Source organism: Chiloscyllium punctatum, chromosome 5 (assembly GCF_047496795.1).
Source record: "Chiloscyllium punctatum isolate Juve2018m chromosome 5, sChiPun1.3, whole genome shotgun sequence".
Lineage (NCBI taxonomy): Eukaryota > Metazoa > Chordata > Chondrichthyes > Orectolobiformes > Hemiscylliidae > Chiloscyllium > Chiloscyllium punctatum.
The window spans coordinates 4,645,732-4,670,883 of record NC_092743.1 but is presented as its reverse complement, the minus strand read 5'-3'; the positions used below and the strand labels follow the sequence as shown (position 1 = coordinate 4,670,883).

General features: G+C 43.7%; 2 protein-coding genes across 9 annotated transcripts in view; both read right to left on the bottom strand.

Moving 5' to 3' along the window:
• The window catches only part of rmc1 (regulator of MON1-CCZ1), a 63,581-nt gene extending 61,357 nt beyond the window's left edge, over positions 1-2,224 (bottom strand). For 5 of the 6 annotated variants that reach the window (XM_072569666.1, XM_072569670.1, XM_072569667.1 and 2 more), the window contains exon 1: positions 2,048-2,224. In XM_072569666.1, the coding sequence (XP_072425767.1) occupies positions 2,048-2,155 (108 nt within the window). In that variant the 5' untranslated portion in view covers positions 2,156-2,224. The remainder of the gene's footprint in view (positions 1-2,047) is intronic. The other variant, XM_072569673.1, reaches the window with a different exon arrangement.
• Positions 2,225-7,154: 4,930 nt separating this feature from the next.
• riok3 (RIO kinase 3 (yeast)) overlaps positions 7,155-25,152 on the bottom strand; it is a 30,749-nt gene continuing 12,751 nt past the window's right edge. For all 3 annotated transcript variants that reach the window (XM_072569662.1, XM_072569663.1, XM_072569664.1), the window contains exons 2-13: positions 24,599-24,720; positions 22,049-22,191; positions 20,916-21,023; positions 19,460-19,569; positions 18,057-18,200; positions 16,296-16,423; positions 15,165-15,347; positions 13,147-13,306; positions 12,867-12,947; positions 10,434-10,523; positions 9,044-9,151; positions 7,155-7,513 (exon numbers count right to left, since the gene is read on the bottom strand). In XM_072569662.1, the coding sequence (XP_072425763.1) occupies positions 7,418-7,513; positions 9,044-9,151; positions 10,434-10,523; positions 12,867-12,947; positions 13,147-13,306; positions 15,165-15,347; positions 16,296-16,423; positions 18,057-18,200; positions 19,460-19,569; positions 20,916-21,023; positions 22,049-22,191; positions 24,599-24,720 (1,473 nt within the window). In that variant the 3' untranslated portion in view covers positions 7,155-7,417. The remainder of the gene's footprint in view (positions 7,514-9,043; positions 9,152-10,433; positions 10,524-12,866; positions 12,948-13,146; positions 13,307-15,164; positions 15,348-16,295; positions 16,424-18,056; positions 18,201-19,459; positions 19,570-20,915; positions 21,024-22,048; positions 22,192-24,598; positions 24,721-25,152) is intronic.

Below are 25,152 nucleotides of genomic sequence, written 5' to 3'. Positions count from 1 at the left end.
GCCTGTGGCAGACTACACATCACATCCTGCTAACAGAAACACAACCCATTTATGTACACCTTTTGCTTCCAATCAGCCAACCAATTTGTGCAATATGTTAGTCCAAAGACCATAGGCCCCTAATTTATGCAGAAAGCATGATGTCAAACCTTGTTAACTTCCTTCTGAAAATCTATGTACAATACATTCGGAGGTATCCCTTTAGCTACCCTGCTTATTACTTTCTCAAAAGAACTCTAATAATCAAACATGATTTCCCTTTCATAAAACCACATTGATCTTGTTGAAATTTTCCAAGTGTCCAGCTCTAACTTCCAGCTATGTAGATTCAAGCATCTTCCCAACAGTAGATATTGGGCCAACTGGTCTGTGGTTTCTTGCTTTTTGCTGCGTGCAGTTCTTGAATAGAGGCATCACATCTGCTATTTTTCAATCTGATGGGTCCTATCCCAGTTACGGAGAGCAAACAGGGGAACTGCGCAAAGTGAAACGCTCATTCAGAGGGGTGGACAGATCCAGTGGGGCAAATGGCCTTTTTCTGAACTATGGATTAGTGGTGCTGGAAGAGCACAGCAGTTCAGGCAGCATCCAACGAGCAGCGAAATCAACGTTTCTGGCAAAAGCCCTTCATCAGGAATCTATGCCAATTAGGTTATTGTGGAAAGAGGGAACTCAAAGATGGGGACAACTGCATTAATGGTATTCTTCAGATGTTGAGAGTTTTGTTTGTTATTTCTTCAGAAACTGGCATCTCAGGATTGCAAATTGGTCTTCATGTGGTGCAAAAATTAATATTACAACCACAGACTTCAACTGGGAGAACATACAAATGATGTGAACTTTTAACAGATGTGTATTCACAGCACCTGGCAGCACAGTGGCACAGTGGTTAGCACTGCTGCCTCACAGCACCAGGATTCTGGTTCAATTTCAGCCTCAGGTGACTGTCTATGTGGAGCTTGCACATTCTCCCTGTGTCTGCATGGGTTTCCTCGGACTGCTCTGGTGTCCTCCCACAGCCCAAACATGGGCAGCCTAAGTGATTCAGCCATGCTCAATTGCCTGTATTGTGCAGGGATGTGTAGGCTTGAGCATTAGTCAGGAGGGTAGGAGTCTGCGTGGGTTACCTTTTGGAGGGTCAGTGTGGACTTGTTTGGCCAAATGGCCTGTTCCTACAAAGACTATGGTAAATCAATCATCCTGTCATGCCAAGCATTCCTTGATCGGGTCAATAACAAAAAACATTGTTTTTTTTGTTCTTTCTCTCACATCCTCTCCCCCCACCCCTTCAATGGGCATTGTCCAGCTTAAACACTATCAGCATTATTTCTTCGAATAGGCCAGACTCTCAACATATCAGTAACACAGGGAGAAAACAAAAGCAGCACTCCAAATCTTTGACACAAAGATCGTGCATGACACTTGAACACACTCTTGACTGCTGCACAGTTGGAGGTTCACTACTGAGGCAACGCTGCTCAGCCACAGTGCCAACATAGGACGCATCACACTGTCAGAGGGTCAGCGCCGAGGGAGTGCTGCACTGTCGGAGGGTCAGCGCCGAGGGAGCGCCGCACTGTCGGAGGGTCAGCGCCGAGGGAGTGCTGCACTGTCGGAGGGTCAGCGCCGAGGGAGTGCCGCACTGTCGGAGGGTCAGTGCTGAGGGAGTGCTGCACTGTCGGAGGGTCAGCGCCGAGGGAGTGCTGCACTGTCGGAGGGTCAGCGCCGAGGGAGTGCCGCACTGTCGGAGGGTCAGCGCCGAGGGAGTGCCGCACTGTCGGAGGGTCAGTGCTGAGGGAGTGCTGCACTGTCGGAGGGTCAGCGCCGAGGGAGCGCCGCACTGTCGGAGGGTCAGCGCCGAGGGAGTGCCGCACTGTCGGAGGGTCAGCGCCGAGGGAGTGCCGCACTGTCGGAGGGTCAGCGCCGAGGGAGTGCCGCACTGTCGGAGGGTCAGCGCCAAGGGAGCGCCGCACTGTCGGAGGGTCAGTACTGAGGGAGCGCCGCACTGTCGGTGGTACTGACAGGAGTTGTTGGTCCTCCCTCTCACCTGCTTATTAGCTTCATCGAAAAATACATTATTGACGGTGGAGACTTTCTCGAACTGCACGGGAGTGTCACTCAGCTCCAGGTAATGGCCGTACGACGGGGCCTCCATCTTCGTCACCAGGAGCTCAGCCTCCCGCCATCAATTTACAGTCACTCCCCGCACTGCGCATGCGCATCATCGACATTGCAGGGCGGACTGCGCAGGCGTATCGCCGGCAGCCCGTGAGCTATGCGCATGCGTATGTCCGATACCGCCAGAATGCGCACGCGTGTTGTAGTCTTTCTCCCTCCCCCACCCCAGCCCCTCCTCTCAAATAGTTTAAGAGGAGAGAGCAATGTTGTGTTTCAGCTGAGCTCACTGAGTGAATGGGATAGTGTATAATGGGGAAAAATAGGAGGTTGTCTACTTTATTAGTGGAAACAGATCTTCTGGGTATTTCTTAGATGGATTGTGGCAGGTCAGCACCTTACACGGAGATGCACATCATGGAAACAGACCCTTCAGCCCAACCCATCCATGCTGTCCCAGATATCCCAACCCAATCTAGTCCCACCTGCCAGCACCCAGCCCATATCCCTCCAAACCCTTCCTACTCATATACCCATCCAATTGCCTCTTAAATGTTGTAATTGTACCAGCCTCCACCACATCCTCTGTCAGCTCATTCCAAACATGTACAACCCTCTGTGTGAAAACGTTGCCCCTTAAGTCTCTTTTCTATCTTTACCCTCTCACCCTAAACTTATCCCCTCTAGTTCTGGACTCCCCAACCCCAGGGAAAAGACTTTGTCTATTTATTCTATCCATGCCCAGCATAATTTTGCGAATCTCTATAAGGTCACCCCTCAGCCTCCGACACTCTAGAGAAAACAGCCCCAGCCTGTTCAGCCTCTCCCTGTAGCTCAGATCCTCCAACCCTGGCAACATCCTCGAAAATCTTTTCTGAACCCTTTCAACTTTCACAATGTCTTTCCGATAGGAATGAGACCAGAATTGCACACAATATTCCAACAGTGGCCTAACCAATGTCGTGTACAGCCGCAACATGACCTCCCAACTCCTGTACTCAATACTCTGACCAATAAAGGAAAGCATACCAAACGCCTTCTTCACTATCCTATCCTGCGACTCCAGTTTCAAGGAGCTATGAACCTGCACTCCAAGGTCTCTTTGTTCAGCTACACTCCCGAGGACCTTACTATTAAGTGTATAAGTCCTGCTAAGATTTGCTTTCCCAAAATGCAGCACCTCGCATTTATCTGAATTAAACTCCATCTGCCACTTCTCAGCCCATTGGCCCATCTGGTCCAGATCCTGTTGTAATCTGAGGTAACCCTCTTCGCTGTCCACTACACCTCCAATTTTGGTGTCATCTGCAAACTTACTAATTGTACCTCTTATGCTTGCATCCAAATAATTTATTTAAATGGCAAAAAGTAGAGGGCCCAGCGCTGATCCTTGTGGCACTTCATTGGTTACAGGCCTCCAGTCTGAAAAACAACCCTCCACCACCACCCTCTGTCTTCTACCTTTGAGCCAGTTCTGTATCCAAATGGCTAGTTCTCCCTGTGTTCCATGAGATCTAATCTTGCTAATCAGTCTCCCATGGGCACCTTGACGAATGCCTTACTGAAGTCCATATAGATCACATCTACTGCTCTGCCTCATCAATCTTCTTTGTTACTTCTTCAAAAACTCAATCAAGTTTGTGAGACATGATTTCCCGCGCACAAAGCCGTGTTGACTATCCTGAATCAGTCCTTGCCTTTCCAAATACATGTACATCCTGTCCCTCAGGATTCCCTCCAACAACTTGCCCACCACCGAGGTCAGGCTCACCGGTCTATAGTTCCCTGGCTTGTCTTTACCACCCTTCTTTAACAGTGGCACCACTTTTGCCAACCTTCAATCTTCCGGCACCTCACCTGTGACTATCGATGATACAAATATCTCAGCAAGAGGCCCAGCAATCACTTCTCTAGCTTCCCGCAGAGTTCTCCGGTACACCTGATCAGGTCCTGGGGATTTATCCATTTTTAACCGTTTCAAGACATCCAACACTTCCTCCTCTGTAATCTGGACATTTTGCAAGATGTCACCATCTATTTCCCTACAGTCTATATCTTCCATAATCCTATTCCACAGTAAATACTGATGCAAAATATTCATTTAGTATCTCCCCCATTTTCTGTGGCTCCACACAAAGACCACCTTGCTAATCTTTGAGGGCCCTATTCTCTCCCGAGTTACCCTTTTGTCCTTAATATATTTATAAAAACCCATTGGATTCTCCTTCATTCTATTTGCCAAAGCTATCTCATGTCCCAGTTTTGCCCTCCTGATTTCCCTGTTAAGTATACACCTACTTCCTTTATACTCTTCTAAGGATTCACTCAATCTATCCTGCCTATACCTGACATATGCTTCATTCTTTTTCTTAACCAAACCCTCAATTTCTTTAGTCATCCAGCATTCCCTATACCTACCAGCCTTCCCTCTTACCCTGACAGGAATATACTTTCTCTGAATTCTTGTTATCTCAATTCTGAAGGCTTCCCATTTTCCAGATATCCCTTTACCTGCGAACATCTGCCTTGAATCAGCTTTCGAATATTCTTGCCTAATACCGTCAAAATTGGCCCTTCTCCAATTTAGAACTTCAACTTTTAGATCTGGTCTATCCTTTTCCATCACTATTTTAAAACGAATAGAATTATGGTCACTGGCCCCAAAGTGCCCCCCACTGACACCTCAGTCACCTGGCCCTGCCTTATTTCCCAAGAGTAGGTCTAGTTTTGCTCCTTCTCTAGTAGGTACATCCACATACTGAATTAGAAAATTGTCTTGTACGTACTTAAGAAATTCCTCTCCATCTAAACCTTTAACACCATGGCAGTCCCAGTCTATGTTTGGAAAGTTAAAGTCCCCTACCATGGGCAGCACAGTGGTTAGCACTGCTGCCTCACAGTGCTAGAGACCCAGGTTCAATTCCCACCTCAGGCGACTGACTGTGTGGAGTTTACACATTCTCCCCGTGTCTGCGTGGGTTTCCTCTGGGTGCTCCAGTTTCCTCCCACAGTCCAAAAATGTGCAGGTTAGGTGAATTGACCATGCTAAATTGCCTGTAATGTTAGGCGAAGGGGTAAATGTAAGGGAATGGGTTTGGTTGGGTTGCACTTCAGCGGGTCGGTGTGGACTTGTTGGGCCTAAGTAATCTAATCTAATCATAATTACCCTATTATTCTGACAGATAGCTGAGATCTCCTTGCAAGTTTGTTTCTCAATTTCCCTCTGACTATTGGGGGGTCTATAATACAATCCCAGTAAGGTGATCATCCCTTTCTTATTTCTCAGTTCCACCCAAATAACTTCCCTGGATGTATTTCCGGGAATATCTTCCCTCATCACAGCTGTAAATGCTATCCCTTATCAAAAATGCCACTCCCCCTCCTCTCCTGCCTCCCTTTCTATCCTTCCTGTAGCATTTGTATCCTGGAACATTAAGTTGCCAGTCCTGCCCATCCCTGAGCCATGTTTCTGTAATTGCTATGATATCCCAGTCCCATGTTCCTAACCATGCCCTGAGTTCATCTGCTTCCCTGTTCGGCCCCTTGCATTGAAATAAATGCAGTTTAATTTATTAGTCCTACCTTGTCCCTGCCTGCCCTGTTTGACTCACATCTGTTCTCAGCTGTACCCGTCTCAGACCGATCTCTTTCCTCACTATCTCCCTGGGTCTCCCCTACCCCCCTCCACCCCCCCCCCCCCCCCCCCCTTCACCTTTTCCTAAACTGCCACCATTCATATAATAATCTGCCTTCTTGTTTTTCTGACCAAACTGGATAACCTCACATTTATCCCATCATATTGCATCTGCCAAGTATGTGAACACTCAACCAATCTGTTCAAGTCATTCTGCAGCCTCTTAGCATCCTCCTCACAGTATACACTGCCACCCAGCTTAGTGTCATCTGCAAATGGCCTGTAACAAGGACAACTAACTCAGGGAGTTTAGTTGCAGATTGACAAGGTGGACCTCCAAGGTTGTAATCTATGGATTATTCCTTGTGCCATGTACCAAAGCAGGAAAGTGGTTTTGAAGATTATCAGAGCTGAAAATGTGTTGCTGGAAAAACGCAGGTCAGGCAGCATCCAAGGAGCAGGAGAATCGACGTTTCGGGCATAAGCCCTTCTTCTTCTTCATAAGACCTGCTGCGCTTTTCCAGCAACACATTTTCAGTTCTGATCTCCAGTCCTCACTTTCTCCTTGAAGATTATCAGATCAGACATAGTCTCATTGAATAGGTGGTGTCATGGTGGCTCAGTGGTTAGGACTGCTGCCTCTCAGCACCAGGGACTCAGGTTCGATTCCAGCCTCAGGCAACTGTCTGCATGTTCTCCCTGTGTCTGCATGGGTTTCCTCTGGGTGCTCCGGTTTTCTCTCACAATCCAAAGATGTGTAGGTTAGGTGAATTGGCTAAATTGTCCATAGTGTTCAGGGATGTGTAGGTTAGGGGAATGAGTCTGGGTGGGTTACTCTTCGGAGGGTTGGTGTGAACTAGTTGGGCCAAATGGCTTGTTCCCACACTGTATGGATTCTAGGATAAAGGCTGACTGGCCTACTTCTGTTCCTAAGTCATATGGTCTCGTTGTATTATAATTAATGGCACAATGGTATGTAGTTTCAAACTTATTTTAAACTGAATTAAAAGGAGTGTCGGCTTTGCTTCAGATGACCTTATATTGCCCTCAGTTTGTAAAGTCTCAGTGAATCTGGTTGAAACAAGTTGTACCAGGTGTTACATTGCTAGTTGCCCCTTTCACAACCCAAAATGGTGAGTTAAAAAAAAACAAACAGTAAATGTGTGCGAGGTAAAAACAATGACTGCAGATGCTGGAAACCAGATTCTGGATTAGTGGTGCTGGAAGAGCACAGCCTGAAACGTTGATTTCGCTGCTCCTTGGATGCTGCCTGAACTGCTGTGCTCTTCCAGCACCACTAATCCAGTAAATGTGTGCATTACACTCACTCCATTTCGATGTGAAATTTAAAACATGCAACATTTTGTAGTTACATTAAACGACATATTACAGATTTTACTCAAAATAAAGTTTAAAGTTGGTGTGTTATTTATTTGATTAGAAACTTTGCTAACATGAAAGAGTCAGTCACAGCTCCCAACTCAACACACAGTGTAGGGAGAAGGAACTGCAGCAGCATCTTCAACATTGTCACACCAGTCTCATTCCTGTCACAAATATCAATGATACAAATCTATTGATACTCTAATTTTAAATCAAATTAAATTGCACAAATTTCCATTGGTGTCAAATTATAGCTTGAAAAAACATTTAAAAACCATTCCTTCTTCAATTCTCTTTTGGAACATCAGATTCATAGGTCATCTGCACACGCTTCCCCATCTGTCGGACATGGTCTTCATTGATTTTTTCCAAAGCTTCAATCTAGATGTTTTTGTTTGAGAAAGGCAAATACGTTTTTAGCACAAGATATATTAAACTCGATGGTTCTGCTAATCTGATTTTAAATTATATATTTTGAAGAATTGTACGTTAGCTTTCTCAACTAAAAATTTCAAATGTCTCTAAAGCCAGAATCTCTGACTCCTGTACAACAGCTAGAATATAGTCACTCAAGTAAACATTAAGAGAAATAATTTCTCAACTAATCAGGATTTTACAAAACTGGGGAAAAATGGTTAAGTAACTTAATTATATTCCCCACTTTTGGAGAATACTGCAAGTTATTGGTTTATACAGTGGGATATTTACAAAGGTTAGCTATTGAAAATAATTTATTTTTATATATAAAAGCAAAGTACTGAGGATGCTGGTGAAACTCAGGAGGCCTGGAAACATCTGAAAAGAGATATAGAGTTAATGTTTCACAATCAATCTGACTTCCTCTGAAATAAAGAGGGGCTGGAAAAGCAATGGTTTTTGTATTGTCAACAAAGGGAGAGGAGGAGTGAGTGGAACAGATGGTGATGGCACCCACAGCAAAAGACAGAGGAAATGCTAATGCTATACAGCTGAGATGTAGATGAAGAATAAGTCAACCAAACACATCTTCCCATCCCAACATCCCACAATTCCCATTTCATCTATGACACCCTGATCCACTCCTCAGTCACCTCTTTGCGAATACTCCTTTCCTGCCATCCTGACACACACACACACACACACACACACACACACGTGCAACTGCAGAGGTGTAACACTTGCCCTGTCACCTCAGTCCTCCATAATGTCCAAGGTCCAGACACACATTCCAGGCAAATTGAGTTCACTGTATTTGCTGCTCACATTGCAGTCTCCTCTGAATTGGCAAGACCAAATGCAGCTCGGGTGACTGCTTTTTGGAACACCTTTGCCCAATCCATAAGAATGGCCCCCAATCTTCCAGTCGCTTGCCATTTCAAGAAACCTTGTTCTCATGCTAGGCCTGTCACAATGTTTCAGCAAAGCCCAGCATAAGCTGGAGAAACAACACTCATTTTCTGCATAAGCACTTCAGAGCCTTCTGGACTCAACTTTGTATTCAACAACTTCAGACCATGAACACTGCTCCATTTTGATTCCATCCCTCGTCTCCCCCAGCATTTTGTTTGTACTCAGCACAGCAGACCTAATTTTCTGCTATTAACAATTATTGTTCATCTAAATCTCCTCTCCTCTGCAACCATTAATACTCTGCTTTTTGTTCTCAGCATTTTCACCCTCAGTTCCACTCACTTCCAATCCCTCATTATCAACAGTATAAAAATTTCATTTTCTAGAGTCCTTTACATTCTGAAGAAGTTAAACCATACCTGAAACATAAACCTGATTTCTCTCTCTCTCTGTACAGATGTTGCCAGACCTGCTGAGTTCATCCAGCACTTGCAGTTTTATTGAGTGTTCACAATTCCTTTAACACAAAAACACAGCTTAAAACTCTGAAAAGCCACACTTTATTCCATGAAAAGAGTTTACCTCAACAAGGAAGTCCACTTCATTATCTGCCTTAATATTTAAACCAGAGACAGCATTGAAAAGCTCCCTTTCGCCCATTGCATCAGAAACTCCTGACTTCTGGAAGAACTGCAAGAAGGGAAGCAGTATTAAGATGACTGTACATAATATTAGAAAACCATAAATTTAACCACATAACAATTCTAATAGAATTAATTTTCAAAATGTGAAACATTCATTTTGATATTCTAATATAAAAAAACACAACAGCCAGTTTCCACACACCAAGTTCCTACGAACGTGCTGTGTTAATGACCAGACAATCTGTTTTAGTGATGTTGTTGAAGGATAAATATTGGGCATCAAGACACACTGCATTTTGAGCAGAGCTCTGAGCATGTAAATAAGGGGACTGACAGAACCTCTGTTTTATTACTTTTATTTTAAAGAACTTGAATTCAAACTGAAGTTATTTTAAACTTTCACAGAACTTTGAATACTGTGAATTGTTCTAGTTCCCAAAGAACTCAAAAGATGTAAAGATACTGCAAATGGAGAAGAGACTCATTAGGATAATTTTAGAAGAGGAACAAATTATAAATACTGGGAAGGCCAGAGAATTTCTGCAGAACAGAGAAGGCTGAGGAACGTTATGATAAAAGGTCTTTAAAATTAGGAAGAGGCTTGGTAGGGCAGATGTAGAAAAGACAGTTATAAATCAGAGAAGTCAGCAGAAATGTTTATCCAAGACACTGGCTCAAATGTGGAACTCTCAACCATCAGGAGCGATTAACGTAAATTGTACTAATTCATAATCAGAGGCAAGTTAAACACCATAAGTTACACAGGAGACATCAACTCTGTCAATAGAACAACCCCAATTTACCAGCTCAAAATGTCACGTGTTTGTACATACCTAGTGTAAAAGTCAACATCACCAGCATACCCCTTGCATTAGCTGTCAGACTCAGTTTTTCTGCCACAAATTTATGATTTATTTCCCGGTATCTTCTAACGAGACGCAAGGGATAAAGGAGGCAATATGGGCTGTGTTGCAAATGGAGATGGAAATTCAAGACATGGCCACTCTACTTTGGGATGCCTGAGACATTGCAAAATGGCAAGCCACACTTTTATTCTCAGTTTATAAGGTGACTGGTTTTGGAGGGATTTTGAGGCTTCAAAATGTCAACTTACGTGTTGACATCTACAGTAATTACATACGGGAAAAAGAATGGAGATGGTGAAATGGGAAAAGATTAAAATAGGTGTATGGTAGAGAACATTAGCACTAGCGTAAAACTGTTGGACCCTTAGGACCAAATAGCCTGTGTCTGGGTTGTAAATTATTATACATAAAAATACACAAATTCATTATGGCTAAACCAACTGAATAACGTAGCTCTGATACCTGAGAAACATTTTTACAATCCCTGAAGAGAAACTTGAGCCCATGAGGGTGAGTAGGTTCCACAGACTGACTGACGTCAATCAACCAAACCTGTAAAGAAACAATAAAAAGGGAAGGTTGTAATCATAACAACGTGGGAAAAAATAGCAGGTCTGCTCTCTATCCTATCAGAATTCCAGTTGGTGTGGTGGGAAGGGTCATCAACATGTCTATGAACATTGATTTCATAACTCATGCTATCATCTACACTGTATGGGCTTACAGTGGCATAGTGATAATGACATTGAACTGGTAATCCAGAGCCACAGGCTAATGCTGTAGGGACATGGGTTCCTACCACTATGGCAGGTAGTTAAATTTGAATTAAAAATCTGGAATTAAAGAAATAGTCTAATCGTGGCCATGTAAAAAGGTAAGGTCACCATAATCCTACCATACTACTGGGCTGCTCTCCTATTACAGAGAGATAACAGTGATGGTTTAAACTGAGGGTCACCACCACAAAGAATGGTTCTTCCTGGTAACCTCAGCTGTAAGGGAATTGAACTCATGCTATTGGCAATGCAAACTAGCCAGCCAGCTAACTGGCCCCAATGTAACCACTGTTGACTGTCACTAAAGCCCACCTGGTTCAGTGATGTCCTTTAGGAAAGGAAATCTGCCTTCCTTACCCAGTCTGGCCTATATGTGACTCCAGAACCACAGCAATATGGTTGGCTTTTCACTGTCCTCTGGTAACTAGTGATCAGTAATATTTGCTAGTCCAGCCAGCAATACCTACATCCAAAGAACAAAGAGAGAGAGGATGTCTGCTGACACCCCCAAACCACACTCGGTTCACGTGTACAAAACACACCAGTGCTGCTAGGGACGTCAGTCCATACCATTCACTCATATTTATGATGATTATTTGGACACCACCATGTTTTATACCGTTAGAGCATGTCATAAAACCTGCCTTCAGAGAACATTCTGCATGAGCAACATCAACCTTTCAAGGTAAGGGAACACAGCCAAAAACAAAAATCTAGTAAGCTCAAGGGGCCCAGACTAATGCTCTGATAACATGTGGAATTAAATTCAATTAATCGAAAGAAATTGGGAATTTAAACTTAGGCTCAGTAGTGACGAAAATGAATCTGGGTCAAATAAAAATGTTAAAACTGTAATCACAAATCTTTGTTAGACATCATAGTTTGAAACAAGGTGGATAATCCCTACAGTATGGAAACAGGCCATTTGGCCCAACAAGTCCACACCAACCCTCTGAAGAGTATCCCATCCTGACCCATTCCACTACCCTATTACCCTACATTTCCCCTGACTAATGCACCCAACCTACAATCCCTAGACACTATGGGGAAATTTAGCATGGCCAGTTCACCTAACCTGAACATCTTTGGATTGTGGGAGGAAACTGGAGCACCGAGAGGAAACCCACGCAGACACAGGGAGAATGTGCAATCTCCACACAGACAGTAGCCTGAGGTTGGAATCGAACCCGGGTCCCTGGCACTGTGATGCAGCAGTGCTAACCACTGAACCATCATGCCACCCCAAAATGGAGTTAAAATACAGATCAGCCATGAACTAACTGAACTACAGAATGGGCTCAAGAGGCTGAATGGCTTCATCTCCCACATTCCTAATAAGATATAAATGATGATTGTTGTTTAAGGAAATTAATTTAAAATCATACTAATTTTGAGTTTAAAAATAGTTGAACCTACCTGCAGCCTTCTGAGAGACAATCTATGACTTCTTCCATGTGGAAGGACAAGGACAGCAAATACATGGGAACACCACCCCTGCAAGTTCCCCTCCAAGCCACTCACTATCCTGACATGGAAATATATCGCTGTTCCTTCACTGTCGCTGGGTCAAAGTACTGTAATTCCCTTCCTAAGTACGTTGTGGGTCAACCTACAGCACATGGAATGCAGCTGTTCAAGAAGGCAGCTCACCCCCACCTTCTCAAGGGGCAATTAGGGACGGGCAATAAATGCTGGCTCCCAGTGCAATAAAGTTAGGACTTTGCACTCCATTCCATTAAGATTACTTATTAGATTAGATTACTTACAGTGTGGAAACAGGCCTTTCAGCCCAACAAGTCCACACCGACCCGCCGAAGCGCAACCCATTCCCCGACACGTAACACTATGGGGAATTTAGCACCTGACCTGCACATTTTTGGACTGTGGGAGGAAACCGGAGCACCCGGAGGAAACCAGGAGAATGTGCAAACTCCACACAGAGTCGCTCCATTGAGGTGGGAATTGAACCCGGGTCTCTGACGCTGTGAGGCAGCAGTGCTAACCACTGTGCCACCCACTACTCTCACTAAGGTCTGGTTATCTAGTTGTCTGTTTCTATACCATCCTCAGCAACATTTCCAAACTTTCTTGCCTCCTGCAAATGCAAAAATATTCTCACCTTTCCCATGTGCCACAACATGTTGTATGCACTCAGATCAGCATGAACAAGTTTACATTCTGTGTACAGCTGCTGCATCATCTGCAAGAGAAGACAGACCATAACACATCACACATAGAAACCTTTGGCCAAAAAACATTAACCAAGAGGAGGTGATCTGATGAAGGTTCTGGAAATAATGAAAGGCAGAGTTGATGTAGAGACAATGGAAATGTGTTTGTGTTGTAAACAGACAAGAACCCTACCAATGCCTGTGCAAAAAAAAATTAAAATCACTTACATCTAAAACCTGGTAGTAAGCCCGTTTCATATCTTCAGAGCTGAGTATAGCATCCTTCAATTTAGGAGCTGCCACGTGGTCCTGGCCAATGAAGGACATCACCAGAACGTGCTTCTTGAGCACAATGACCTCTGGACAACAAATTCCAGCTTCTTGCATTCTGCAGAAAAACAAATCAGTAGAATTCATAACTGCCATTTCAACAACTGACATTCATGTAGCACCTTTAGCAAAGGAAATACCCCCAAAAAGAGTTTCACAAGAGCAAAACAGACCCACACGTACATTTATAACCTCAGCACCATACCGCTCAATTCGTTCACTGTCTCAAAACTTTCAAATATCCAACATCCAGTAAAAGCTAATTACTGCAGATGCTGGAAATCTGAAACAAGCACAGAAAATGCTGAAGAAACTCAGTAGGTCTGGCAGCATCTATGGAGAGAGAAACAGTTAACATATCAAATCCAGTCTGACTGTTGTTTAGAATGAGAATGTGGTAAGACAGAGAAGCAGGAATTTCTTCTCTCAGCAGGTAATGAATCTGTTGAATTCTTTACCACAAAGGGCTGTCAGAGCTGGGCTGTTCAATATATTCGAGGCTGAGATAAGAGTTTTAATCAGGAAGGAAATTATGGGTCATGGACAAAAGGCAGCACGGTGAAGTGAGAATGATCAGATTAGCCATGATCTCATTGAATGGCAGAGCAGACTCAATGGGATGAATGGCCAAATCTTAGATCTCATGGTCTTAACATCTGCACAAGGCAATGCTCATCATCACAGCTACTCATTTCCCCCAACTCCCAGGCCGGGACCCACACCCCAAGTCCTCCCTGTCAGGAAGGTCCTACAACAAGCAAGCCTCTGGAGAAAGACATTCCAGTCTAAGCTTGCCCTTGCTGATCTCCTCAGTCAAACAGCAGTGCACCTTCCCTCATGCCACCCGCATGGTTAAAGCCACCATATCAAGGAGTAACAGCTGCAGACCAGTGGTAGGAAGACTGGCAAGGCAACATCCACCCAAAACCATGTTTCTCATCGATGACCTCACTGATTCTGGACTTGCTAACATCACTAATGTAGCCAAAAACCATCCAATTGCATCTGCAGTTAAATATGAACAATGACTCACATTGTCAAGCAGTATTCACTGACTAAGCCTGCCTTCAAGCTTAACAAACACCACCATGAAGCTAGACTAGAGTGGTGCTGGAAAAGCACAGCAGGTCAGGCAGCATCCGAGCAGCAGGAAAATCGACATTTCGGGCAAAAGCCCTTCATCAGGAATAGAGGCAGGGAGCCTCCAGGGTGGAGAGATATATGGGAGGGGGGTTACAACATAGAGTACACCCTCCTACTAACTTAAACCTGTAACACAGAAAAGGTTTACCCTGTGTGATAATCTGTAAACATTTAAAAGGCCAAGAACTATCCCAAAAGTAAAAATTAACAACTTTATTTCTTAAAGTATAACATGAAGCCACTAACAAGGCTATTACATGACCACAGACTAAATAATAAAAACTCAGCCGATTCCTGGGTTAAGAACGTCATCTGACGAGAAGGTGACAAGCAGGTAGGACCAATGCTCACTTCACTGGAGTTTCGAATATCGAGGGGTAGCCTTTTAAAATATACAATTCTGACAGGACTTAACAGATTGAATATTGAAAAGATGTTTCACCTTGCGCAGGAGCCTAAACTGTGGAGGCATAGTTTAAAAATAAGGAGTCCCCTCTATAATATTATGGTGCAGGTGTATGTTAGAACCAGACTACAATCAGTCTGGGTATCCCAGACATGAGCCAGATCTACATCCAGCCAGTCCACTGAGCTAACGGTGGACGCACTTATTGATTCATCTCTCAAACCGTGGCCACTACTCTATACCACTGCAATTTTCTCCCGTATTTTAAAATAAATATGCAACAGCATGATACAATATGAAAATACACAAGACATTCTGGCATCTCAAAATTAATTTAATATTTCAATTCAAAGGAAAGAGATGATACCTGATCAAATTGTGCATTTCTTTCTCAGCCCACATGCGAATGATTTTTCGAGGATTCAAATGGCTAAAGCGGTCTTTGAATCTGTAATCATCCTTGATGTACTTATCCCGGTTTTTGAATTCATTAAGCGTCGTCTTAAAAACTTTAAGGGCACACTCTGCAGGGACCATTTTATCATCCATGCTTCAGAAAGAGAGACAGAGAAACCACAACAAATTTGTTCAAATATTAATTCCAGCTTCCCAATTTAGTTAGCATGAATCAACTTGATCGTTTGGAATTTAATAGAAAGAACTGAAGTAGTTTCTATTTATTGTTAGCAAAATAACCAGTGGTCAACATACACTTCCCAAATTTACAGACCTTCAGCAGATCAGAGGGAACTCACGTGTACCTCCACCTAAGGAACTAAACAAGGGGAGGCAATGGTGTAGTGGTGACGTCACTAGATGGTAATCCTGAGTCCCGAATTCTTCGAGGACATGGCAGCAGATGGTATTTAGTCCAAATGATTGGTGACCAACTGTCAGGTGAATCCACTCTAATGAGCAGTATCCTCTAGGGAAGGAAATCTGCCAGCCTTACCCTGCCTGGCCTACACGTGATTCCAGACCCACAGCCACGTGGTTGATTCTTAATTGTCCTCTAAAATGGCCGAGCGAGGCATTCAGTTCAACAGCAATAATGAATGGGCAAAAAAATGCTGGAATTTCCGCATCCCACAAAAGGATGAATTCAACCATTCCCTATGACAGCTAGTTCCATAGTCTCACTGCTCTCTGGTTAAAGGGATTTCTATTGGAATTTATTACAGATCATTTTACATTAATAGCCCTTAGTTTTAGACTCCCAACATAATCAGAAATTACTATTTATTAATAGGAGCTGCCCACTTGCCCTCAAGCCTTTTCTCTCATTCGACGAAACCAAGACTGATCTGATAATGGTCTGAACGCTACAGTACTACCCTATCGTACACCTCCATAATTTTAAAGATCTTGACCCACTCACCTGCTCTCAGTCTTCCCTTTTCTAATTCAATTTCTGATAGGTGCAATTGCCAGTGGGGTGCTGGCCAGGGATGGGAGAAGCTTTATCTTTGGATGGATGGATGGATAGATAGATACATACCTTCCACCATTAGCATGGAAGATCACAGATTCTTTGCCTGTGCTGATGCAACCATTGATGCTTTCCAACACCCCAGCATTCACCATTTTGTACAGAAGCAAGCGAGTTTTCGAATCTACGGCTTGATCCTGAAACAGTAAGAAAGAAGAAAGAATTTATCCAGTCACTGGCAAGCAAAAATAAAGATATTTATGTTTGTCACAAACAGAATGCTGTAGAAACTCAGCTTGGACGAGCAGCATTTGTGCAGAGAGAAATGGAGTTAATGCTTTGAGTCTGGGATGACCTTTTCAGAACTGAAACAGGTTGGGAAATGGTGGCTTTTATACTTTTGACAGAGGCAGATGATGAGTCATGGAGGAGATGGTGCTGAGTGCAAATGACAGTGGCCAATTATGTTGAAAGCAAATCGAGTAAATAGGTGTAAATTAAGGTATGAAAGGGTAAAAACAAAATTTCTCAGCTGAAAGCAAATTGAACAAGGTACATACAAGTCTAGTCTGGGTTTGGGTATGAGGGGGGGGTGGGGAGGAAATGGAAGGAGACAATAAACATCATGGGCTCGGACTTCAAAGTTGTCTTCTTAAATACTGAGTCCATCAGACCCCACCTCCAGAGTAGACCCATCATGTTCCTTCATTTACTCTCAGTCCTTTCCCACCATTATCTCTGGATGCCCTTAACATTTGTTCCACTTGCTCCTACCCCTCTATCACAAGCATAAAAACCATAACTTTCCAATCCTTTCAGTTCCGAAGGAGTCATACCAAACTTAAAACATTAACTGTCTCTCACAGATGCTGCCAGACCTGCTGAAACTAGGCAGAAGTGGGTACTGCAGATGAAGAAGATTAGGGTGGTACTGGAAAAGCAAAGCAGGTCAGGCAGCATCCGAGAAGCAGAAAAATTGACATTTCGGGCAAAAGACCTTCATCATGAATGAGGCCTTGAAGAGCTTCAGGGCAGAGGAGATGACTTGCAGGTTGCAGTGAGAGAGTGTCTCACTGAGATCCTTGTAGAGAGAAGAGGAGAACTTCTTTGATGTAGGTATCCTTGGAAGAGGATTCGCAGTGAAGTTAAAATCAACTAAGCAGAAGTGGGTACTGCTGATGCTGGAGATCAGAGTCAAGATTAGAGTGGTGCTAGAAAAGCACAGCAGGTCAGGCAGCATCCGAGGAGCAGGAAAATCAACGTTTCAGGCAAAAGTCCTTCATCAGGAATGGGACCTCATTCCTAATGAAGGGCTTTTGCCCGAAACGTCAATTTTCCTGCTCCTTGGATGCTGCCAGATCTGCTGAAACTGTCCAGCGCTGTTTTTATTTAAGATCTCCAGCAACCACAGTACTTTGTTTTTATTATAAATTACCAGCTGCTGATTTTAAATGAATTTCAAGAACTAGTCATTTCAACAAACACCAGGTATAAGCGAGAGAATATCAACATTTCCATCATATCCATACCGGTCATTTTGATTTCCTAATAGCTTCTCCTCCATTACTCTACTCCCAGAGACAGGAGGATGCAAAACTGGAGGGTCATTACTCCAGTGATAGGGACGAGAAGCAGATTCAACAATAACTTTCAAAAGGTTGAATTGGGTAAATACTGGAAGAGGAAAAACTCTCAAGGTTATAGAGAGAGGAGGGTGGTAGGACAAACTGGAAGGCTCTTTTCACAACCTTGCATGGTTGTGATGAACTGTGGCCTCCTGCTACATTATATCACTAAGTATAAGGGCAGAGTTAACAAAGTGCGACATACGGAAGTAGAATGCTCTTTTTTTTCATGAATTCTAGCACTGCGCCGCTGTTCGGAATAAGAATACTGCTTCAGTTCATTGAAGACACGATTAGATAGCTTCAAGTCCATCCCGATCCCATCGCCCACTTGGAACCCTGGAGCAAACTGTGAACACAAACACATTTTATCATTTGTTCCTGTCAGATGAGTATCTCAGTTATTATTTATTGCTACCAAGAATCACCCTTATGTTTATTCAGCACTACCTAGAGCATTCCTTCAGCACAATACCAGTGTATCTTGATTCCTTTAGTTTAATAAATGGAAACTTCCCTTTTCCAAAAGGATAAGCAAGTGGTTAATCCTTATTACTATTTTTCACCGCACATTTCTCAATATCCATTATTCAAAGGTAGAAAAAGCAATTAAACAAAAGGTAGACACCACCACTCCTACCCGATCCCTAATATAAATTTATGATGACACTTCAGATGAGACAGTACGGTGACTCAATGGTTAACACTGCTACCTCACAGTTTAGATTAGAGTGGCGCTGGAAAAGTACAGCAGGTCAGGCAGCATCCGAGGAGCAGGAAAATCAATGTTTCGGGCAAAAGTCCTTCATCGGGAATAGAGGCAGGAAGCCTCCAGGGCGGAGAGATAAATGAGAGGGGGTGGGGAGAAGGTAGCAAAGAGTACAATAGGTGAATGGGGTGGGGATGAAGGTGACAGGTCAGAGAGGAAGGTGGAGTGGATAGGTGGAAAAGAAGATAGGCAGGTAGGACAGTCATGGGGAGGGTGCTGAGCTGCAAGGTCGGAACTGGGATAAGGTGGGGGGGAGGGGAAAATGAGGAAACTGGTGAAGTCGACATTGATGCCCTGGGGTTGAAGTGTTCTGAGGCAGAAGATGAGGCATTCTTCCTCCAGGCGTTGGTTAGTGAGGGAGCGATGGAGGAGGAGGCCCGGGACCTGCATGTCCTCAGCAGAGAGGGAGGGAGAGTTGAAATGTTGGGCCCAGGGCGGTGGGGTTGATTGGTGCAGGTGTCCCGGAGATGTTCCCCTGAAGCGCTCTGCGAGGTGGCGTCCAGTCTCTCCAAAGTAGAGGAGACCGCATCGAGAGCAACAGATACAATAAATGACATTGGTGGATGTGCAGGTGAAACTTTGATGGATGTGGAAGGCCCCTTTGGGGCCTTGGATAGAGGTGAGGGAGGAGGTCCAAAGACGTGCAGATTAGATGGATTGGCCATTGTGTCTGGGCATATGTAGGCTAGGGGCATTAACCATGGAAATGCAAGGTTACAGGAATAGGGCGGGGGGGGGGGGTGGGTCTGGGTGGAATGCTCTTTGGAGGATCAGTGTGGACTCGATGGGCCAAATGGCCTGCTTCCACACTGTCGAGAATTCTATAGGGAAATACTTACATTTTCCATTCGTGCAGTATTTCTTCTGCCACATGTCACCTCATCGTGCTTGGTAGTAATCTCTTTGCCCTTTCCCACAAATCCTCGCTTTGCATTTGGTGAAGGTTTATCTGCCAACACACACATTTTGAGACCTCACTTATGTTATTTAAGAAAATAAAGATACACAAGAAAAAGCCTTAATTAAAATGTAAAAAACAAAACTCATTTTAGGCTCTTGCATCAAAATTGAAACACATCTAACTTGTAGCAACATGAAACATATGGTGCCTAGGTTTAATGTTTTCTCTGTATTGCAGCGTCAGCCGGACTGCTGCACTCCAACCAAGAAATAGGACTTCACCCAGACTCAGGCAGCAGACCTATCCACTAAGACACAGCTGACCTCCTCAGCCAGTGAAGTCTTTTGAAAAGGAATTAGATTCATAGATTTATGATTTTTTTTTGTAAAGGAATATTTGAAACACAAAGAATGAGAAGTCAGCCATTTCAAACAGCAAGCACAGCCACGATTTAAAAAACCAAATCATTCTTGAGATGTGGGAATTGCTAAGACGACCAACATTTACCCTAAGACCGATGGCCACTTCAGAGAACAATTAAGAACGGTTAATAGCTGACCCCACATATTAATACAGGACTAATGAAATGCTGGCCTTTATATCTACAGAAGTGGAGTATGAGGATGTAGAAGTTATGCTTCAACTATGCAAATCCCTGGTTAGACCCCACTGTTTTCCCGAGAGTTTAGAAGGTTAAACGGTAATCTGATCAAATATATTAACAGGAAAACAAGGGAAAATAAAGATAACCTATTTCCATAGGTTAGGGATTCTAGAATGAGGGGGCATAGTCAGAGAATTACAGCTACACCATTCGGGAAAGATGTTAGGAAGCACTTCTACACACAAAGCATGGTAGATGCTTGGAACTCTCTTCCACAAACAGCAGTGGGTATGCGTTCCGTTGTTAGTTTTAGATGTGAGAAAGATAACATGTTTGTTAAGCAAAGGTATTAAGGGATGTGGACCAAAGGCAGGTGCATAGAGTTAAGGTATAGATTAGCCGTAATCTACTGAATGGTGGACCAGGCTTGAGGGCCTGAATAGCCTACTCCTGTTCCTATGAGATAGGCACAGGCAGCACAGTAACAGCAAGCTTCCTTCTGTACAAACACAAGTGAACTAACTGGTTTAACAACATGCATAGATGCTTTCACTGAAAAGATTAAAAGGTGAACTCAAAAAGCGCTGCTGCAAAATGTTTTCTCTCACTATGTGGGCAACATCAGACAATTATGATTTCTTACAGGATTTCTCAATTAGCAAAGGAGAAATGACTCCAGGAAATCTCTCTGAATCAATATCATGCGCCACACAAAAAGCGCAGAGGTTCAGGACCAGTTAATCTAGTTGGAAACATCAAGACAGCTCTGTCACATTAAGTGAGACATTACCAGGTCCGTAGGGATCATGCCGTGTATCCTGCCAATCAACTTCATCGTCTGAGCTTTCACTGTCTTCATAAGGATGAACCATTCGATAATTCTCAAATGAAATAGATACTGAACAAGAGAGAGCAATAAACCTTAGATTTTCCACACAAACACCATAATCCTTTACATTGATCACACCTACCGACACAATACTGTAAATGGAATTAAGTTTACAAGTCACTTCTATACGTTACGATGTTTCATTATTGAGGCTAAGGAAATAAGCCTGATCAATTAAGAGACTATGCTGTTTTTGTGAAGAGGAGTTCAGTTTGCTGTAGTTTAGAGAATGTGTTTAAATAAACTCTTGCTATGATTCCTGCTGTTCGGTGCATCCACTCCAACGCTGAGTATTGATGCCTGTCAGGCAGTGATGTTTTAGAAAAGATACATTGAATTATTTAGTATTCATATTGTTACGCATTTACAGAAGTTTTCTTCTTTACAGGGGCAATGGCACACTACAGAAGTATTTTGACACCCTAAGGAATTACTGCACTGAACCACTTTCTGAATCTCAAAGCCAGAGTGTTTCCTAAATAATGCAGCTTAGTGCTTTAATACAGAACATCCCAAGGTTCAACTGTTATCCCAGTCTATCTTCTCAGGGAGAGTAAAAATAGCTTACAACTATTGGAATAAACGGTCTCAATTTCTTTGCAATACAGCAACAACTTTTCTCATTCATGGGATATGGGTCTAATTGCCATGGAGAACAGGACGGTTAGCCACTTCCTGGAAACAACTGGAAGGTGTAGGGTCAGCGACAATACCGTTAGGGAGAGAATTCCAGGTGATTAACCCAGTGACACTAAAGGAACAGTAATATATTTCCAAATCTGGACGGTGTGTGATTTGGAGGGGAACTTGCTGGTGGTAGTGTTCCCATGTATCTGCCACTGTTTTCTATACAGATAGTGGAGGCTGTAGGTTTGGAAGGTGCTGTCACAGGAGCCTTGGACAGTACAAACTGAAACTTCCTAAAACAATATTAATACTGAATTATAATAAAACACATTCCTCCAGTAAACCAAAGATATTGAAACCTGAATTGGGGCAGTTCACTGTCTAAAAATGGCAGATTTTGCGGTCACCTTTGCTGTCACCGTTAAATTTATTTTCTTCACGACGAAGTTGAGCATCATATTCCCGATCAAACTCCATCTGCAACATCTGTGCTAGCAGGAGGTCACTGGCGGTTTCAGCCCCCTCTCCGAGCAGAGCTGTTGTATCAAGACTGAACACAAGAGAAGGAATTAATTTTTTGCCCACAAATTATGAAAATTGAAATGAAAACTTAAAAATTTTCCTATATGGAAATGTTCAATGTGCTGAAACAGGAACATAATTAGACAAATCCAGATAGTGAACCAAACAGAAGTTTTAGGATTGTAACGCTGCTTGAATCAGGTGCCACCAACAATGCAGCGAAGGGAGCAGTTTTAGGTTTCCTGGTGCTGCTCCTGGCATTCCCTTCACCGAAGCAGGATTGATCCCCTGGCTTGATGGGAATGGTTGAGTGGAGGATATGCCAGACCATGAGGTTACAGATACTCTCATGGATGACAAATCCCTCCCAGATCGTCTCAAAGCCTTCTATGCTCGCTTTGAGCAGAATTTCAGCGGAGAGGTAACACCTATTCCAACAAGTCCTGATGAATCAACAGTCACTGTATCAGAGGTCAGATCAGTTTTCCTTCGTGTGAATCCAAGGAAAGCGAGGGGACCAGATGGAGTACCAGGCCATGCACTCAGAGCATGCAAAGATCAACTGGCAGAGGTCTTCTCGGATATCTTCAACCTCTCCCTGCAGCACCTGCCTGTTTCAAGAGGGTCATCATCATCCCTGTACCTAAGAAGGCTCATGCAGCATGTCTCAATTACTACCGCCCAGTGGCTCTACCTTCAGTGGGCATGAAGTACTTTGAAAGGCTGGTCATGGCATTAATCAACTCCAACCTCCCCCCTACTCTTGACCCACTCCAATTTGCCTATCGGACAAACAGATCCACGTCAGATGCCTTATCACTTACCCTTCACTCCTCCCTAGAACACCTTGACACCAAGAACAGCTACGTAAGAATCCTACTCATTGAAGGCTGAACTGTAGTCAACACTATTATCCCCTCGAGACTGATTACTAAACTTAGTGATCTCGGACTAAGCCCCACTCTCTGCAACTGGATCGTCAGTTTCCTGACCCACAGGCCACAACCAGTGAAGATTGGGGACAATATTTCATTATTACTAACACTCAACACTGGATTCCCCAGGGGTGCGTACTCAGCCCCCTACTGTACTCACTGTATACCCATGACTGCATTGCCAAATGCCAGACTAATGCCATTTACACATTCGCTGATGTTCCCGCCTCAGGCGACTGACTGTGTGGAGTTTGCACGTTCTCCCCGTGTCTGCGTGGGTTTCCTCCGGGTGCTCCGGTTTCCTCCCACAGTCCAAAGATGTGCAGGTCAGGTCAATTGGCCATGCTAAGTTGCCCCTAGTGTTAGGTAAGGGGTAGATGTAGATGTTGGGGTATGGGTGGGTTACGCTTCGGCGGGGTGGTGTGGACTTGTTGGGCCGAAGGGCCTGTTTCCACACTGTAAGTAATCTAATCTAATCAAGCCACCATAGTTGGTCGAATCTCAGGTGGCAACGAAACAGATACAGATGTGAGGTGGAAGACCTCGAAAAATAGTGCACTGAGAACAACCTAACTCTCAATGCCAGCAAAACCAAGGAACTCATTATTGATTTTCAGCGGGATGTTACTCATGCCCCCCTACACATTACAGTACAGAGGTGGAACAAGTGTAGAGTGTCAAGCTCCTGGGATTGGTCATCAGCAACAAGCTTTCTTGGACTCTTCATGTGGACGCACTGGTTACAAAGGCCCAACAACATCTCTTCTTCCTCAGGCAGCTGAGGAAATTTGGCATGACAGCAAATACCTTTACCAACTTTTATAGGTGCGCCATTGAGAGCATTCTGTCTGGATGTATCACTACCTGGTAAGGCAACTGTACCATTCAAGATCGGAGATGGTTACAGAGAGTGGTGAACTCGGCCCGGACAATTGAAAAAAATCAACCTACCATCTATAGAATCCATCTACCAGGCCCGTATCTAGGAAAGGCCGCCAGCATTCTCAAAGATCCATGCCACCCTAGCAATGTTTTTCTACAACCTCTACCATCGGGGAGAAGGTACAGAAGCCTGAACGAACACACACACACACACTCACCAGCCGGTTTCGAAACAGTTTCTACCTTACAGTTGTTAAAATACTGAATGGACTCTCAAACTCTTAACATTCGCCTGTACTTTTGTTTTTGTCACTGATTACGTATTATTTTCTTATTTATACTATTTAACTCTGTGATCTGCCCGTATTGCTCGCAAGACAAAACTCTTCACTGTGCCCCAGTACACACGATAAATTAAATCCAAATGGACAGATGCATCTGCATCCTACAGATTGGTAAGGATGAGGTCAAGTATTTTCAAGCTCACTATGATCACAGTTGCACAGGATCTCATGTGTGGCAGAGAGTAATGGAGCCCCTAACCAAATTACATTCTCTCCTTCTCACCCTTTCTCCACCCTGCTCCCAACGCTAGCATTTAAAAAAACTGTCACATACCTAATGGCATGAGGGAATGCCGCACTCTCCTCTTGTTGCTGCAGTTCTTTGGCAAGCTCCTCACTCATTACATCAGAAAGGGAACAGGGAGTAACGGTGGAAGGTACTGACACCCAAGGACACTGTGAACAACATCAAAAGAATGTTACAGAGAGAGGAATGATATCTCAATCACAACCAATGACACAAAGGGAGCACTCCTTCTCCTCACGACATATATTGTGACCCATTACACAGTTAGGTGTGATTCTTTTAATGCACCACACGCTGTTATGATCCTTTTTTTTGCTGCAATTGCGACAAAATTCTACTATATAGCCATACTGATTGAGATTTTGGGAAAGAAGCTCCAAGTGCAACGTACGTTGGTCTCTCAGATTTGTAACAATTTGCAGATAACCTTCTTCCTGAATGCATTGGTGGCTTCAGGAGCATTGCACAGATCAGACGTTGTATGAGTTTAATGTCCTGAAGCTGCCATCTTTAAACAGAAAGGCTTTTCTGAAAATTCTCTGGTTTTCCAGTTCTCAGGGTGACACAAAAAATTAATTGTT